Source organism: Seriola aureovittata, chromosome 19 (assembly GCF_021018895.1).
Source record: "Seriola aureovittata isolate HTS-2021-v1 ecotype China chromosome 19, ASM2101889v1, whole genome shotgun sequence".
NCBI lineage: Eukaryota > Metazoa > Chordata > Actinopteri > Carangiformes > Carangidae > Seriola > Seriola aureovittata.
The window spans coordinates 3,935,167-3,952,347 of NC_079382.1; the positions used below are offsets into that span (position 1 = coordinate 3,935,167).

Consider the following 17,181-nt stretch of genomic DNA (forward strand, 5'->3'; position numbering starts at 1 on the left):
GAAAAAACATCAATCAACACTACTTTAAAGCCACTATATACTATCAGCAATTTACAGATGAATTTTTTATACATTGAAATCTATGTGTCCAGCAACTTTTACTCACCGCTGATAATGTTGATCCTGCTGTGTGCTTGCTCTCTCCTTTGGATGGCTTACTACACTCCTGACATGAACATGAAAGAGAGAACAGAACATGTAGACTGATTTTCAGCACAATGTACATAAAAAAACCCCAAAATAACTGATTTTAAAAGGTTTTTATTTCAGAAGCATCACTTTCAAAAACCATTTAGGCTTCTGTATCACTGTCAAAGTGACAATTTAACCTGAGCTTCCATCTCTGCCTATCATACTGTGCTGTCTTACAGTGATTTCCAGTCGTTACTAAATGTTTTATAAGTACATGTCCTCACAAAGACTGAAACAAGAGGAACCTCAGTTCTCACTTAAACTGCTTAGATTACAGTTAAAGGTTAAGTTAGGCAATGAAAGTAATTGGAAGAGGAACAACTGTACGTTTTTCCCGTGTTTGTGCAAAGCAAGATTGTGTAGTTACTTGTGTTGAAGTGGGTGCGCAGATAATCACTGTCATTTCACCACAGAGCTAAATTCCTGGTAATGGGATGCTAACAGGACTAATAAATGGAGAGCTGTCCCAGTGGGTGGCATTAATGCTACACCCTGAGGGGCTTCAGTCATGGCTGCCGTCTGGTCAATTAAATGTTTAGCTAACACAGAGGGCTAATGTCAAACATCTCAAAGGTTAGTGGATCGAAACTGACTTCAGAGGGTCTCTCATATGTTTTATGCATATGTTGTCTCTGCTGCGATCCCTGTAATCTGAAACATGTTTTCAGTCTCACAAAGTTTCATGTTTTAACTTTATTTATTCCTTCTTTGGTGTGTTGCCACGGTGATTGTGTCTCAAACTGACAGACAGAACAAATACAGATTATCATGATGATCACCATTACTGTTGATGTGTTGACAATCACCTTTCTGTTTCCTTGACCAACATAAGAGGGATAAGGCTTGGGCTAGGGCTAACGTTTATATGATGGAAAAGTACATTTACTAAAGTACTTTAGCTAAGTATCTACACCTAGATTTCAGTTACTTTAAGTTTCTGCATGCTACAGTTAAGAGGTAAATATTGCACTTTTTACTCCATTACATTTACCTGACAGCTAGATTTTTGTGAGAAAGTGAAAAAAATGATAATTCTACAGATTAAATCACCCAATCATAAATAATTAGCTCCACATTAAATATTCATTACATGTTAAAAAATGATAAGCTAATTATATAAAAATATGTTCTGTATAATGAGTAATTTACTCATTACATTACTTTTGATACAGTAAGTAGCCTTTATACATATCTAATTGATAATAAGTACTTTTACGGAATACATAACAGTTACATGGAAACATGGGAAAGGACCTGAGTACTTCTTCCATCACTGAACGCTTTTTGTGTCACTTTGATGTGATTGATAGCCTTTATGATGTAAAGGAAATTTAAATTATTCTTGATTTTTTTTTTAACTTTGCACTTAATTATCTTTATCCACTATTTTCATTCTTTATAGCCTGTGCTTTGCGACACAATTAATTTTTATAAACAGGGCTACCATTGAGGACACTAAGGATATTTTATTCATTAATTATTTATATATTGTGTAATTTGGGGTTTTAGAATCGTCGGGGTGGTTTAGGCTATATTGTCAAAAAGGTTTTAGATGTCAGTGTTGTTGGCATTTTATACGCTGATACTAGTATGTTTAGACCCAGAAAGTCTAAATACAACTACTTTTATATCAACAAAATGATAAATAAATAAAGGCTTAAGGCTAAATAAAACGTATTGTGTACAGGTTTTAAAACATTACACAAAGTAATTACAAGTAACAGTGAAGTGAAGTCCTAATTAAAAAAACTAAAGAAGAAGAAGAGACCCTGTTACAAGTCATGACAGCCTGGGATATCTGTGGTGTCTCACAGCCTGTAAATTAACCCGATCACTCAACTCAACCACAAACCCCACAGGCCCCGCCCCTCGCCGCGGCTGCGCAGAGCGGCGCAGGGAGCTGTCCGTGTCAGTGGGTGCTGGAGTGTTTTCACTGAAGCAGCTTCCCCCTCCGGTCCACCGACAACACGGGAGCGATGGAGGAAGAGTTAAAATGCCCCGTTTGCGGTTCTCTCTTCAAGGACCCCATCCTGCTGCCGTGCTCCCACAATGTGTGCCTGGCCTGTGCTCGGAACATCACCGTGCAGACCCCGGAGGGAGAGACCCCGGTGCAGAGCCGAGCGTCGGGCAGCTCTGACTACGACTACCTGGACATGGACAAGATGAGTCTGTACAGCGAGACGGACAGCGGATACGGCTCCTACACGCCGTGCCAGCTCAAGTCTCCAAACGGGGTGCGTGTGTTTCCGCCGGCCATCCATCACCGACACTGCTCCCTCACCTGCCCGCTCTGCCACCGGAGCGTCTCCCTGGACGAGCGGGGACTCCGGGGTTTCCCTCGGAACCGGCTGCTGGAGGCCATCGTGGCGCGGTACCAACAGAACCGCGCCGCCTCCGCTTCCTCCTCTTCCTCCTCTACAGCGGTGAAGTGCCAGCTGTGCGACCGCAACCCAGTGGACGCGGCGGTGATGTGCGAGCAATGCGACGTCTTCTACTGTAACGCCTGCCAGCAGCGGTGCCACCCGTCCCGCGGTCCGCTCGCCAAACACCGCCTGGTGCCGCCGCCGAACCAAGCGGCAGGAGGAGGTGCGGCAGGCGGAGGAGGGAGCGGCGGCGGTGGCAGCGGTGGCGGAGCTGGGGCAGGCAGCGGCGGTCAGCAGCCGCCCGCTACCGCGCGGAAACCGGCGACCTGCGTGGACCATGAAGCGGAAAACTTCAACATGTACTGCTGCAGCTGCAAGGCTCCGGTGTGTATGAAGTGTCTGGAGGAGGGGAAACACGCCAAGCACGACGTCAAACCGCTGGCGGTGATGTGGAAACAACACAAGGTGAGTCTAATAGACTCTCTGCATTAATAACATCAATTAGATAACTGTTGAATCCTAATGAGCTTGAATAGCTTGCTCTCTCTCTCTCTCTCTCTCTCTCTCTCTCACACACGTAACACACACGTAACCCACATGTAACACAGACCTAACACACACAAACACATACACATACACGCACACACACATACACACACGCACACACACAAACACACAAACACACACACACACACACACACACACACACCCTTGTCTTAGTACACTGGGGGACCCCTTGCGCCCTTACCCTGACCTTAAAACCAATCCCTAATCATCCTCAAACAGCCATTTAAACTTGTGGGCTTCAGCATTTTGGTCCTCAAGTATAGTGGGATCCGGGTTTTCAGACACCATGAATATAGTTATACAAGCTCGCACACATACACACACATACACACACTAGCAGAGACTCACAACCTCCACCGTCCCACCCCCAAAAGGCTCAAAGCCGTTTAAGCATTTGTGTGTGTTTTGTAAGCGGAAATTCTCACCCACACATCCAAACACAGAGGCTACCACACTGCCTGATGTGCCCTCAGTGGATTTGAATAGCTTGAATCAATCATGATCCCCATTTTAAACCGTTTCCAGGCCTATTAGTTCTCAGCTATCCCCCTACATGTCCTCAAACCAAATCCTTCAACCTCTCCATGGTTTCTGTTGTCAGGTGCGAGCCGGTGATTGCACATGCTGTCACTGCCAGGGCTGTTTATAGTGAATTTAAAGTGAGAGGATGCAGAGGTGTGAAGTCAAAATGTTACACAGTCACAGAAAAGGGGAGAACACCATTTCTGTCCTATGCTGAGTTTACTGTATGTGGAATGAATGGTAAATTAGAGAACTCTGTGATTAATGAGAATTCACACATAATGAGATAATTAGTGTAGGCACAAAACCCTCCTGCGTGTGTGTCTGTGTGTGTCTGTGTTTGTGCGGATGCAATATGAGTCATCACTTGAGTGGGTCAGCGCCGTCTGGCTATTTCCAATATTACTGGCCAACATCTGTACACCGTGTGTGTGTGTGTGTGTGTGTGTGTGTGTGTGTGTGTGTGTGTGTGTGTGTGTGTGTGTGTGTGTGTGAGTGTGTGAAGAGTGTATAGGAAGACGAGGTCAGTGTTGTTCCTCAGGCAGGATCAGGACAGGAATAAGAATGATATCTTAAGTTTGTTTAATCTCCAAATGTTAACACGATTAAAACTGAGCTTTATGTTTAATACTGAAAAGCCCTTGTTTAAAGGATTATATATATGTGAACATTAATAGTGGTGGAAAGCAGATACGTATGTTTACTAAAGTACTCTTTTCAGTACATTTTGCTGTTAATACTTATCTACTTTTACTTTGCTTTTCCTTGTAATGGAACATTTTATAATCGACATGTTCATACATATCCCTCCACTGCATACTGAACAACACTTCCACCCTGACTTATACATTCTGTATCTCGCTTGTATCGATGCCAAACATTTATTTTATGCACAGTTTGAGAGCTGGTATCGTCTTGTCTCGTCTAGTTGCTGAGGGTTTGTAGATTAAAAATATTCTGGAGGAAAACAGATTACCTGAGCATGCACTGTGAATACTGCAGTGATTTAGGAGAGTTCATTTTCTTATGAAATGGCTTCACAAAACCTTCAAATATTCAGGTAATGAAAAATGGAAATGGTTCTTTTAATCTTAGTGTATCTAAGTTTCCCAACTTTGCCTCACCGGCCTTGAAAAGAAGGCAAGATGGACCATTTCAATTGCAATTATTCATATTTCTCCAGTATAATAATTATACAGTGCTGTGTCAGTGATTTATGAATTTAGGCTGACATGAAGGTCTGGAAATCTGACTATGAATAGCATTTAAATTGGTTCCTTTTATTTTTTGGGGCTCATTGTAGCATTGTTTGAAAATCAATGTGCAGCTCTCTGGATCTGTCTTATCTTAATTTGGTGCATAGTTGTATTCATGACACAAAAATAACAATAATAACAATCATAATAATAATGATAATCCATTCCACAGTCTACTGGAACCAAATTTGGCTAAAGCCTGGTATTTTGCCATCCAAATTCATGCCTCCCTGACGCTCCCCCTGCCTGCCAAAAAATCACCCGCCTATTTCATTAAAGGATGATTAAAGTGATTTATGATTTAATTCATTTTTTTTAATGACTCTTTCATTAATTTAAAAAATGAGTCCGCTCCAGGGTTGGGGTCAATCCAGGTTCACTCCTCTCAGGTTCCAGTGTAACCTGCTTTGCTGTTAAAATTTAAAAGATCAAGCTTTCTTAACATTTCTTGAGGATTTTGCTTGTTTTTTTTTCTTCTTTTCCATTTTTCTTCTGTAGAAACCCCAGATTTGATTGCACAGGGTTGATATGTATAAAAATGTACCTAATGCAGTACCTTTATTAACATATTAATTATAAGAATTTGGTATAATTACAATAAAAAACGGCTGGAGGGGCAGGAAGCAGAAGGGTTTAAAGGAAAATGAATACTAGTAGCGTTTAAGAGGCTGTAGGTCCGGTGTCTGTTTTTGCATCAGCCACGTCTTTAATCAAACGGCTTCCTGTGTTTAATAAAGCATTTCATAAGGCCATCATCAGGATCATCCTCACACCCAGACTTCATAAGTGTAAATTAAAAGCCATTTTTGTCTGTCTCCTGCTAAGTGGGTCATTGGGACTAATCTCTGTGTCTGTCTCTCTTGGTTTTTGTGTGATTGGAAGCCTCCAGTCATCCCATTCATCATTTATCCTTCACACATCCATCTCAGCATCTCTGTCTTCCCCAGCCTTTGGTCATCATTCACCTTTTTCTTCTATACCTCTGTATCGCTGCCTCTTATTTACACTCTCTCCTCCCCCTCATCTACCCCCCTTCTTCCTCCTGCCCTTCCTCCATCTTTTCCTCTGTCACTCCCCCCTTGTCCCATAAATGGACCGTGAAAATCCCATCAGAGTAGAGGAGTGAGAGGGCGTTGATAAGTAACGAGCAGTGTATGAATAAGAGATGGCCGCCACTTAGTTAATATGGTGTCCTTCTTGTTGAGGGAGATGAATGACTGGGCCTGTGCTCGAACAGGCAACAAACATCACACGCCGACTTTATTGCAGAGCTGAGATGGATGTTGAGTTTTTGAAGTGTCACTCAGTGAGGTCATTACTGCAGTTTTTCTTTTTAGTTTTTCTTGTCTGTTCTGTTTTAGTGGATGTAGCTTCATCCTGCGACCTCCTTTTCCTTCTCCTAAAACAAGATGCGTCTTCTTCTGGGCATCACAGTGATTTTTCTCAGATTTCAGCAGAAAATTAATCAGCAACTACTTTGATAACTGAATAAGTATTTGAGTCATTTTTAAGAGAAAGGCAGACATTTGCTAGTTCCAGCTTCTTAACGTGAGGATTTGATGCTTTTCTTTGTAAACGTAATACCTTTGGATTTCAGACTGGATCTGAAGTGGTCAACTTTTGGGCTGTGGACAATGATAACGTGCTTTTTTCACAATTTTCTGACATTTTATAGACACAATAATTTATGGATTACTCAAGAGAATAAACCTGCACATTAATCCGAAAATGAAATGGTTAGTTGCAGCCGTAGACTGACTGATTGACTGATTCAAATGTTCCACACAACATCAAAAGAAACAATTTACATAACATCAGTGTCCTGCTACTGAGGATTTGGTGTTCCCTGTCTTTGCTAAATCTTTCCAATACAGAAACCTCATCAAAAAGACAATTCAGCATGTCACCTTCAGATAACCAAAACTAATCATTTACTAATCCTTCTTTTTTGGATCAGTTTTTCTGATTGGAAGATGGAAGGTGTGAGTTTGATCATTATGAGGCTCAGTTCATTTCGAAGAAAAAAATCCAAAGTGAAGACTGAGAAGCGTTCAGAGAGAAGCGGACTTGGTGGCGTGTTGCGTTTGTTGGTGTCTGGCTTGAATCGTGCCCGTTGTCTGTTCCCAGAGTATCTAAACCGACACCGGTGGGGTGGGGGGGGGGCTGTGGCCTTCTCCTGACCTTCACAGATACAGAAACCGTGTTAACACGTTGTTGATAATTTAATGCAACAAGAGTTATAACAATGTGCTAATTGCTACATGCTTGGGCCTGTGTTGGCCCTGCACTGTGCTCCCACAATGCCACTGCCCATGAAGGCTTGTCCACAGATTATAAGTATGCAGGCTCACACACTCACACACACACTCTCACACACACACCGACATACATTCGGAAGTCATAAATATGCATGCAAGTGAAGCGGATGAACTTTCACTGAGGGGAGGCAGAGGAAGACACACTGATCCAGTTTCCTTTAATCAGTCAAGCAGAAAACACACTGTCTACTTAAAGCACACGCACATAAACACAAACGTGTGTCCACACATGCATGCGAGTGTGAGTGTGTGTATGTGTGTGTGTGTGTGTGTGTGACCCAGCTCCATCCAGTAAAGAGTTAGCTGTGGCACTGCTCTGAGTTAAATATTAAAAAGCACAAATGCAGAGTGGTTGGTTCTGCTGCTGTGTGTGTTTCAGTGTTTGCAGTGTCATGTTAAGATGATTTTAGCTTTTAAATTATGACCTTTTTCGTACCATTACCATGTGAGAAAACAATATTTGAATTGAATTGTATCAGGCAAAATCTGGATCAAATATACAGCTAAAACAATAGTATTATTCCCTGTTGTTAAAGGAAATGCAAAGCAGTCATTTAGAATTTGTTTTATTTATACCTTCAGGAAAAAATAGGTTGTTGGGTCTGGATGTCTTTATAGATCTCTGTAAGTGTTTGTTGTCAATGTATGAGGAGTACTGGTGATTACTATGTTAATACAGAGCCTGTAGTTTATATGGTCAAACAATTACTTTCTTGGCAAACCCCTCAAAGTCCTGTGAGCTCCGAGATTTGGGCATGTGACTACCAAAACATAAATAAGTAAACGGTTTACTATTTTCAGTTATCCTGCAAGCTACAGCGGGACAAGATATTTAGTTCAGCCCAGGTATGTGTCAGGGAAACTCTGTAATTTTCAGGAAACATGGTTGTAAATTGGCGCATTTACATTTTAGCTTTAGATCATTTTGCATCCTTATTATCTGACTTGAACGCAGCGTTGGGTACAGATGTTTATATGTGTGTACCCGTTTCGTTCCAAAACACTTTTAACTTGGCTGCTTAAACAAAGTGTGACTTAACATGTCTTCCTCTCCTGTAAGTGTATTTTCTTGGTGTAGGCTTGTGTCTTTCTGTTCGTTAGCGGATAAATAAATCACTTTCCCAACATCTTCTCCAGTACTCCCAGGTGGCTTTTTAAAATGTCTGTGTGGTACGTCTAAAATTGGTCCATTACTGAGTGAGGAATGATGTGGGATCCTCATACGGCACCAAAATTGTAATTTGTCTCTTGGTATTCTGAGCTGTGCTGAACAGGAGGCTGCTTAGAAAGTCTGTCATGTCTCCCCTTACACTTCCTTCTGTCACCTGATTTATTTATCTCCTTGTTGTTCTGCCGGGATTTTCTCTCAAGTTTCTAAACCTTTGCAGTCAACTGTTGTTGTTGTCGTCTGCTGTTTTTAGATGGTGAAACAAAGCTGCTGTTGCTGTCGTAGTCGGTTCTGTTATTTTCAAAATATGACATTCAGCTTCGCAAATGTTCATCTGCACGTTTGAACTGTTTCTGCACCTCAGTCACCCGCTTACGTTTCTGATTCACAACGTGACATAAAGGTCTTTTGGGTGCAGTTATTCATCCTTCATATTTGGAGTCACTGTTTGAGGATTGTTGCAACGGTTTTTGCTGAAACATCAAGGTAAACTTTTTCTGCTGATTGGATTGAAATTCTGGATTTTGAGTTTTGAATTCAATAAAACACAGAGTTTGTTCTGGACACGTTGTCAAATTCCATTTTTCATGTAAATACCATGTTTACCATGTTGGTGAAACATGCTTAATTTTTAGTTATATAGCTTAATGCCATATAATAGTAGGAGACCCCGGGGGAGACCCAGAACAGGCTGGTGAGATTATATATCTCATCTGGCCTGGGATCGCCTCACGATCCTCCAGGAGGAACTGGAGGAGAGTTTGGGTTATACCTTGCTTGACCTGCTGCCACCATGACCCAACCCTGGATAACCGTCAGAAAACGGATGGATGGATGGGTTGATGCCTAGTTTTAAACTGACCTTGAGCTTTAGGAGTTTAAAGGTGGTAAGTCACCAATGACCTCACAGCACTGCCGTCATCTAAACCACTATTTGAAATGTTCACTTGCCACCAGTTAACACCTTCGCATCTCAGTGTCAACACCAAATAGTGATTTTTTTTCCTTCTTTTGACTCACAGAAAGATGAAAGTGTTGAATATTTCACGAGAAATGAGGAGAAAGTCAAAAATAAAATAACATAATTTTGTGTAAGATAAATAATAAGTATGTTTTTCTCTTTTATCACTTTGATCACAATTCATTCACATCCTGGGGGAGGGGATCTAAACCACTGCCCATATATTACTGATTGCCTCCAGCTGCTGGGTTTATTTAATCATTGGGATGATTTCCAGACTTAACTCACAAGATGTTTTTTTGGCATCTACCAGGATAGTATATCATTATTGCAGAATATACTGTGATTTCACACCGGTTCATGCACCATTACTTACGCGTGCAGTAAGATGATGAATAAACCATGCTAGTAAGATTTGTCGGCAAGTTCAGAGAAATGTCGGCTGAACACAGATGTGCGCTGGCTCTTACCTGCGGAGATGGAGGAATACAAGCGTCTCCCCTCAAAATCACACGTATACAGTTAAACTGCTTGTTTTATCCGATCGTTCAGTACAATATCCATTGGACCACAGCTTATTTTACAGTTATGTTTAGACTCTCACAGCATTTGGTTAAGGTTAGAGAAAAGATGATGGTCCCTACAAGGTGCTTTTGTTGCCCAAACTTAACCACAAACATAACTGTGGATGCAAACCTCAGTCTCTGGTGAGACGGTTGTGCGCTTTTTACGCCCACCATCCAGAACACCCACCTCCTGGCGACTCCGCAGCCATTCGTAACTATAACACTTCATTCATTCAAAAAATATTTTGCTTCTGAGCATAATCCAGCCAGCAATTATGTTCCCTACAAAAGAGCAGACACGGAATTTCTAGGAAATTTGGTTGCGGAACAAATAACATGTAGGTGGCAAATCTGCACTAAAGATCTTAATCAACCTAAAATTTTAATGAAGCATTACTAAGTGTGTGGTAGTGAGGAAGTGGAGGAAACCAGATGGTTAGTGGGTGTATGGCTGACATCAAGACTGAAGATGATTCATTCTGCTATAGTAACACTAGTCACGACTGCCATGAAGAAGTCTGGTTCGTACCAACTATTGTTTATCTTGGGAAACACACGCAGTACATCACTACTCATCCAGAGGCCCTGTAGTTTATCTTCCTTTGTGTTTAGTTGTTGTTATTTGCTTTGTGACGGCAGACATCACATTCACCGACTCGATTCTGTCGTCAAACATGAGGAAAGAAAATGAATAATTAGGACAAAGATCACATAATCCGTTCCCTTTCCGCAGTGGCATTTACGTGTGTCATATTTTTGGATTATCTCTAAATATGAATCATTTACACTCACTGGCAGCATCAGCTTTGTCATAGTAGTCGGTTCATCTCGCGTTAGATCATTTCATATTGACAGTAAACACTTTGTCTTCCTTGTCTCATCCACCGGGACTCTGACAAAACATTTTGACAAGCGCGTTGCTATCGGAGCAGCCTGCCGCGTGTTTGTTGTGATCTCTAATGCGGTTTATTTCTGTTCATAAAGCTTTCATGCTGATTGCAAACACATACAGTCATACTGCACTGATGTATTGACTGTTTGCCAGAGCTTTAATACATCTCGACTGAATGCATTTGAGTATAAGATCAGTCACATCATTTTAATACATCACTGTGGAAGATTTGAGCATTTTTGGGGTTAGCATTAAAGCTGCAACAACTAGTCAATTAAATGATGAGTTGATTGACAGGACATTGCATTTTAATGATGGCTTGCCACTTGGCAGCCATCTTTGCATCACCCCAAGGCAGTTATTTCTGGCTAGAAAGACCAGGTTGTCTAGAATCACCTGTCAAATCTGATAACTATCGCTTTAAAAGTTTGGTGACTTTGTCCCAAAATAAGGTTCAAATTTTTTTTCCCCCACTTGTTATACTTCTATGCATGCGCAACCTTTCGCTTGCAAAGCAGGATTGGTTTGATACATTTCCCATTCAGCTGTTATAAAGCAGATAATTGGTTTAATGGAAGGCGGTTCAGGCATTACAGCCTCTTCTATTTAGGATTCTTTCGTCTCCGCTTGTAGATAGTAGAATTACTGGGTAACCTCATGTCATGTCAGGACCATGGGACAGAAACACTGTGCTGATTAGTCAGTTAGTTAGTGTCGTCTATCTAATATCCAATACGTCCTTTGAACTTGAATTCAGCGCCTTAGGCGGTATTATGAGGAAGTGCTACAATTCCATCTAAAAATAAGGTGCTTTCATCTGTCAAGAACGCTGCTACTGAGATCATTTAGAGCAAGTGCAGAACTGTGCAGAACTGTGCCGACCGGCTGGGCCTGACTAACTTCATTCCAGATGGCAGCACGCCGACCATGACAGGTCAACCTCACTCGCCTCTTACCTCAGGCCCTGAAACACACACACAAACACACACTTATTTGTAGCACAGTACTTATAAGGACACTCCACATGCCTGCTGTTACATGCCTCAACCCGGCACTTCAGAACCTTTAAAGAAGAACTGGGCCAATGAGGGGAACACATATTTACATTTTAACATGTAGTTTATTTTAAATTCAGGTTCCAACTGCCTTTATATATATTATAACTTCTTCAATTATAAATACATAAAACATTTAAGGAAACAATTGGCTATAGAGTTACATTTGGTGGAAAAGGCTCTCCTCTTTGACATACATTTATTCACTTAGAAACAAGGATTTTGCTGAGAGAAGGAAGGGTTGATCTGTGCTAGTAAAGACCTGTTCATGAGTGCCACACTTGAGGTGGAGGGAAAAACTTGCTGTCATGGAGAGGGGAAGGGTGGAACAATATAATTTAAATACCGGGACAATTTTTCAGAAACATTTTTAAGATAATATCTCCCAGAAGAAATTTGTTTTAGTGTTGCACTCATACCTCTGCAGTCGCTGTGTGAAATCAGTTGTTAAAATGTCACACTTCCGTCCTGCATAATCTGCTGTCAGAAAGGTGCGAAGGTGGAGGGTTTCTGAAACTATCTGACCATCTGACAAGCACCTCTGATGAAGCATACTGGCGCCTTAATCTTGCTCTTTAAAAAAACGTACATTAACATGAAGTAAAAGCATGAATATGATTGGATATTACTAGGCGGCGGGTAGCTAAGCAGCTGCAGAATGAGCCAGTGATTGTGAAGCATGAACGACCAGGCTAATGCCACTCAGCTAAGCAAACAGTGCTCTGCCTGGGCTAATGCTATACTCCATTTATTAGTGAATGCATGTAGCCTTAAACGTGTTCTGACAAGAAGATGCGTAGAACAAAAAAAGACAATATCTCTGGTTCTGCTGTATTGATTTTGACTTTTTTTTTTTATCTGTCCATTGTGGGTCTGACACCGTTATAGAAGTGTAATGCTAAAATGGTGGAGCGCTCTTTTAGGAAGATCTAGGACGAGGAACCAAACCTTAATTCTAACCTCAAGTTTCAACTCTAACATAAAAGGTTAACCCTCTGCGGACCAGATGTTTGTCCCCACGTGAGAGACGAATCCCCTAAATGTGACTGTGTGTGCGGATTTCTGTCTTCAGTGTCATGAGTACACACACACATACACAGCACGAGTAACTCAAGGCTGTGCTGCTGGACTTGTGCACTGAATGTAGGTTAATGCACACTTTACTGCACTTTCTCTCCTCTGGCAGTAACACAGCAGACATCCTCTGCAGAAAGGACTGTGTGTGTAACTGTAGTTAACCCAATATAGTACAGTGTCTGAGATTATGTGTGTGTGTGTGTGTATGTGTGTGTGTGAGAGAGAATATTTGTGATTTCTATTTTTGGTAACAAAGCGAGTGCCGATGCCAGAGTGTGGACATCCTATAGTGGAACAATGAGCATCGTTACCATGGTTACAAGCGGCTGCTCATTCATCAGGAAGCCCAGTAAATTAAACAGCAGATTGTGAGTCTTACATGTGTGTTGTGCCAGCAGCTATGCATTTGCTGGCTTCAGTAACATTTTCTGTTGTGTAACAATAAAGAAATCTTGACACACAAAAAAAAAAAAAAAGCACAGCATCCCATGATAATCCGTAGCAGATTCATCATCCCCAACAATTTAAATTTGCATTCACTTTATGACAATTACGCCCTGGGCGATATTACCTATCCTCTGCCTTCATTAATGTGGAAGATGCCCTGATCAATTATTGATTAGAGGGACTGTTCTTTGCTCTGCGGCACTTTTGCTGCCTCGCCGCTCTTTCCTCAGAAGCTATAACCCCCTGTGAGGAAAAGTCAGGGTGATAAAACGACGCTTCCTCTCATTCAGGCGGTTCTGGCTGTAACCACTGATCCCGACTATGGTTTATCTAGGACGACTGGGGAGGAATTTATTTCTCCGGGGATGATGTGGCAGTGTTTTGCTCTGGTTGGGTGGCAAACTGTGAAAGGTCTCATCATAACAAGTATACAGTGGAAGCATTTGAAGTAGCTTTTTCTTCCTCTGAGATCCCGCTACTGATTTTCTGATAAATTGGTAAAAACTTAACCTTTTACTTCAACCTACCGTGCCTAAATATTTAATGCTTCATAACGGACAGGCACACTCAATTCAAAAGTTTATGAATATGTAATACGTGCTGATTCATTAAGATGAAATAGGCTTTGCAAATCAATATCCGCACCAACAGGAGTGGAAATTAACTCTTCCCCTTTGGATCATACATGTTTGAGCACTGAACCTTATGGCATAAATATTGATGCTTTACATAGTGCTTCAAAAGCTTCAGACAGCAGTTTAGTATTGAGGCTTTCTGCTTTGTATGGAGTTTAACTTCTGCTCCACATATTGATTTTCTGGGTTAAGGTCAGCAACTCTCGCAAAGCACTATAATAAGGATTGTTTTTGTAGTCACGCTAACCACGCAAACCTGCTGTTACTCCCACACATGAGCCTTATCCCAGCCTCTTTTTTTTTTTTTTTTTTCCACCTCCGTCAAGCTTTGTTTTGGTCGGGCTAAATGTGGCATTGGCAGGTATTCATTTGAACTGCTGCAGGTGCGGGTACTATAACTACTGTAGCAGTTCACTGCTGTGTATTAGCCTTACGATCGCCGTGGAGCAGAGAAGCGGAGGATTGGGAGACCAGGCGATGGTGGGTGAGAGGATGAAGAGGAGGAAGGGGAAAGGAGATTGGTTTTGACCTCCACCAGATGTGAACCACTAATACTGTAACACAGCTAGCTGACTAGACTGAGGGAGGGAAGGAGGGACTAATTGTTCTGCTGTAGCACTGAGTATACTGTAATATTGTGTATAAAGCTACGTTTTAAAGTCATGTATGTATCTGTTTTAATTTTGAAAGCGTACAAAAGTCTGGTGAATTTGGTCTTATGTATACGTCTTTATGTGATAACTGTCTTAATGTCAGTGCAGTTCCACGATCCCATGAGGAAGGCAGCATGCATGAGCGTTTTACACATCGATGTGTAAAAGGATTGACATCCAGCTCAGGACTGTGAGTGTGCACGATGACGCACAGAGTGGAGACTGTGGAGGCGGCTGCATCTCCTGTAATATATCAGGAACCGGCTCTTGGTTGTAGCCCAAACTCACCCTGCAGTCTGTCACCAATGCCGTTTGGCTCTTCATGTGGTTTCATTATGTGCTGTTTCATTTAAGGTGCTTTACTCTATATTTACGCCGGGTGATTCTGCACAGGGAAGTCAATTTTCTTTTGCGAGAAGTCGATTTGTTTTAGGCTGCTCTCTTCATCAAAAATTGTGAGTGCCAAGCTTCAGAGCTTTTTTAAAGAGAGGAGAGGAGACGAGGTGATTTGATTGGTCAGCACTTATTCCAACTACAGCTTACTCAATTGCGCACTTTTGATTCACAAAAGTAGAACCCTATTTACACAAATTTGGTTTTAAAATGTAAAAAAAAAAATATACGTGAACCAAGTGAAAAAAACCCTATTGAGAAAGAGAGCAAGAGGGGAGGGAGCATTTAGGGTGAAGGCAAAATGAACAGAGATGGAGGAGGACATAAAGGCTTATAAATGCAAATGAGAAGAAATAAAAGGGGAGGCGGGGAGGTAAAAGAGCGGGTTCAGCCCCTCCTCCTGCTCCTCTCCATGTCCCATGAGTATCATTTTGACAAGGTCAATGCTACCATCAACCATTCCCCGGGTTAGTGAATCACATACGAGCCGCCTGTTGTTCCTCTGTTGTCCACAGTAACCCCTCCTCCCCCTGTCCACGTCCCCTCTGTCATAACACTGTTTCTCTAGAGCACTGACTGAAGTTCCCACAAGTAACTAAACATTAACATTTGAAACATTTGTTTTTGGAACATGTGGTGGAAGGTTTTAGAATGTGAATATACTGCAGATATATATATATATATATATATATATATATATTTGGATATTTTTACTTATTTCACTTTCTATCTGTTCCGATGGTTGAAAACTGACTTGATTCTTCTTAACTTAACCTGAGTCAAACCACAACCACTCAACTCTTTGCTGTTACCAGCTGTTTCTGCACATCTGCAGTATTTATCCAACAACTTTAACCTGAGGTTTTTCCAACAGTGACCCACATATAGATGAGGTTTTGGGGCCTGTCAGTTCTGTAATAACAGCGGTGAATCAGTCTGACCACGTTTAGTGAAAATGATCTTCAAAAACATAATGGATGGTAAACTTTTACTCATGAGTGCTGCTGCGGCTGCATGACCTGTAGTAGTTTCTATGTGCTTCATTATAAACAAGTTTTCATTGAGCTCAACAGTCGTCAGACACCGAAGTTGGTGAATATGTAACTGTGGGGCTGTAGAAAACTGCGGGTCTCAATCACATTCTTTGGAAATGTGAATAAAGTTTCTGCCTAATGAAATCCTCACAACACTGCTGCTATGTTGTTGCTCTGATAAAGTGGTAAAGTCTGATGTTATGATGGGTGGAGTTAGCTATTTGCCCCAAATCACTACACCCCTGAGGTCAGGATGTGTCATAAAGATCATTTGAGATGCATTTAATGTATTAAAACATCTTCCTGAACAATTAACACAGGGGCGCAGGACTGCAACTTGAAAACTGCTAAAGGTGTGGTGACACCAGCAGCAGTCAGTCTGCTGATACTCACTGAATTCAGCTGAAATGCATGTGGGTGATCATTTCAACAGCTTGTTTAAGATAAGATAAGATAAGATAAGATAAGATAAGATAAGATAAGTGGGGAAGTTTGCAGTGTTGCAGCAGCCAATTGGAAAGGACAAAGAAAAGAAAAACTGTCAAATATTAAAACAAAAAGTCCATATTAAATACCTAAGAACAAACTCAATAGGAGATAATAATGTAATATGACTGTACATTATTTTCTTGTTTTGGTGTGATGTCCAGTAGACTCAGAGGTTAATCTTTGCCCTGCAGAATTTGCCAGTTGACAGAAACTGTGACGCATTGTGTCTGGAAATGGAAATCATCTCACTAAAGGTGCCGTTGCCTTGTTTTGTACAATATTACAATAACAGACTAAAATCCACAGCATCACTTTTAAAGACTGTTTGCAGTCTGTTCCTCGTCTTCTTCTCAGTATTTGATTCATTCCACATATCGCACCTCATCATCTTCATCATCATCATCATCATCATTACTAAACACCGAAACTACGTTCATTATTAATATTTAGCATTAGCAATACATCCATATTGTGACTGTGAGTGTGTTGCACTGGAGCATATCTCCAGCGTTGGAAAGGCTTTTGATGTTCGGACGCAGACATCTTTCAGTCAGCGGCTGTTTTAGCACCTTGAGCACCTCCACCGTCTGAAT

The 17,181-nt window shown here is 41.4% G+C and overlaps 1 protein-coding gene across 2 annotated transcripts in view; it reads left to right on the forward strand.

The window, feature by feature from the left end:
* Positions 1-282: 282 nt before the first annotated feature.
* The window catches only part of LOC130187465 (tripartite motif-containing protein 67), a 47,042-nt gene continuing 30,143 nt past the window's right edge, over positions 283-17,181 (forward strand). Inside the window, exon 1 of one of the 2 annotated variants that reach the window (XM_056405106.1) lies at positions 283-3,020. In XM_056405106.1, coding sequence (XP_056261081.1) covers positions 2,169-3,020 — 852 coding nt within the window. In that variant the 5' untranslated portion in view covers positions 283-2,168. The remainder of the gene's footprint in view (positions 3,021-17,181) is intronic. The other variant, XM_056405107.1, reaches the window with a different exon arrangement.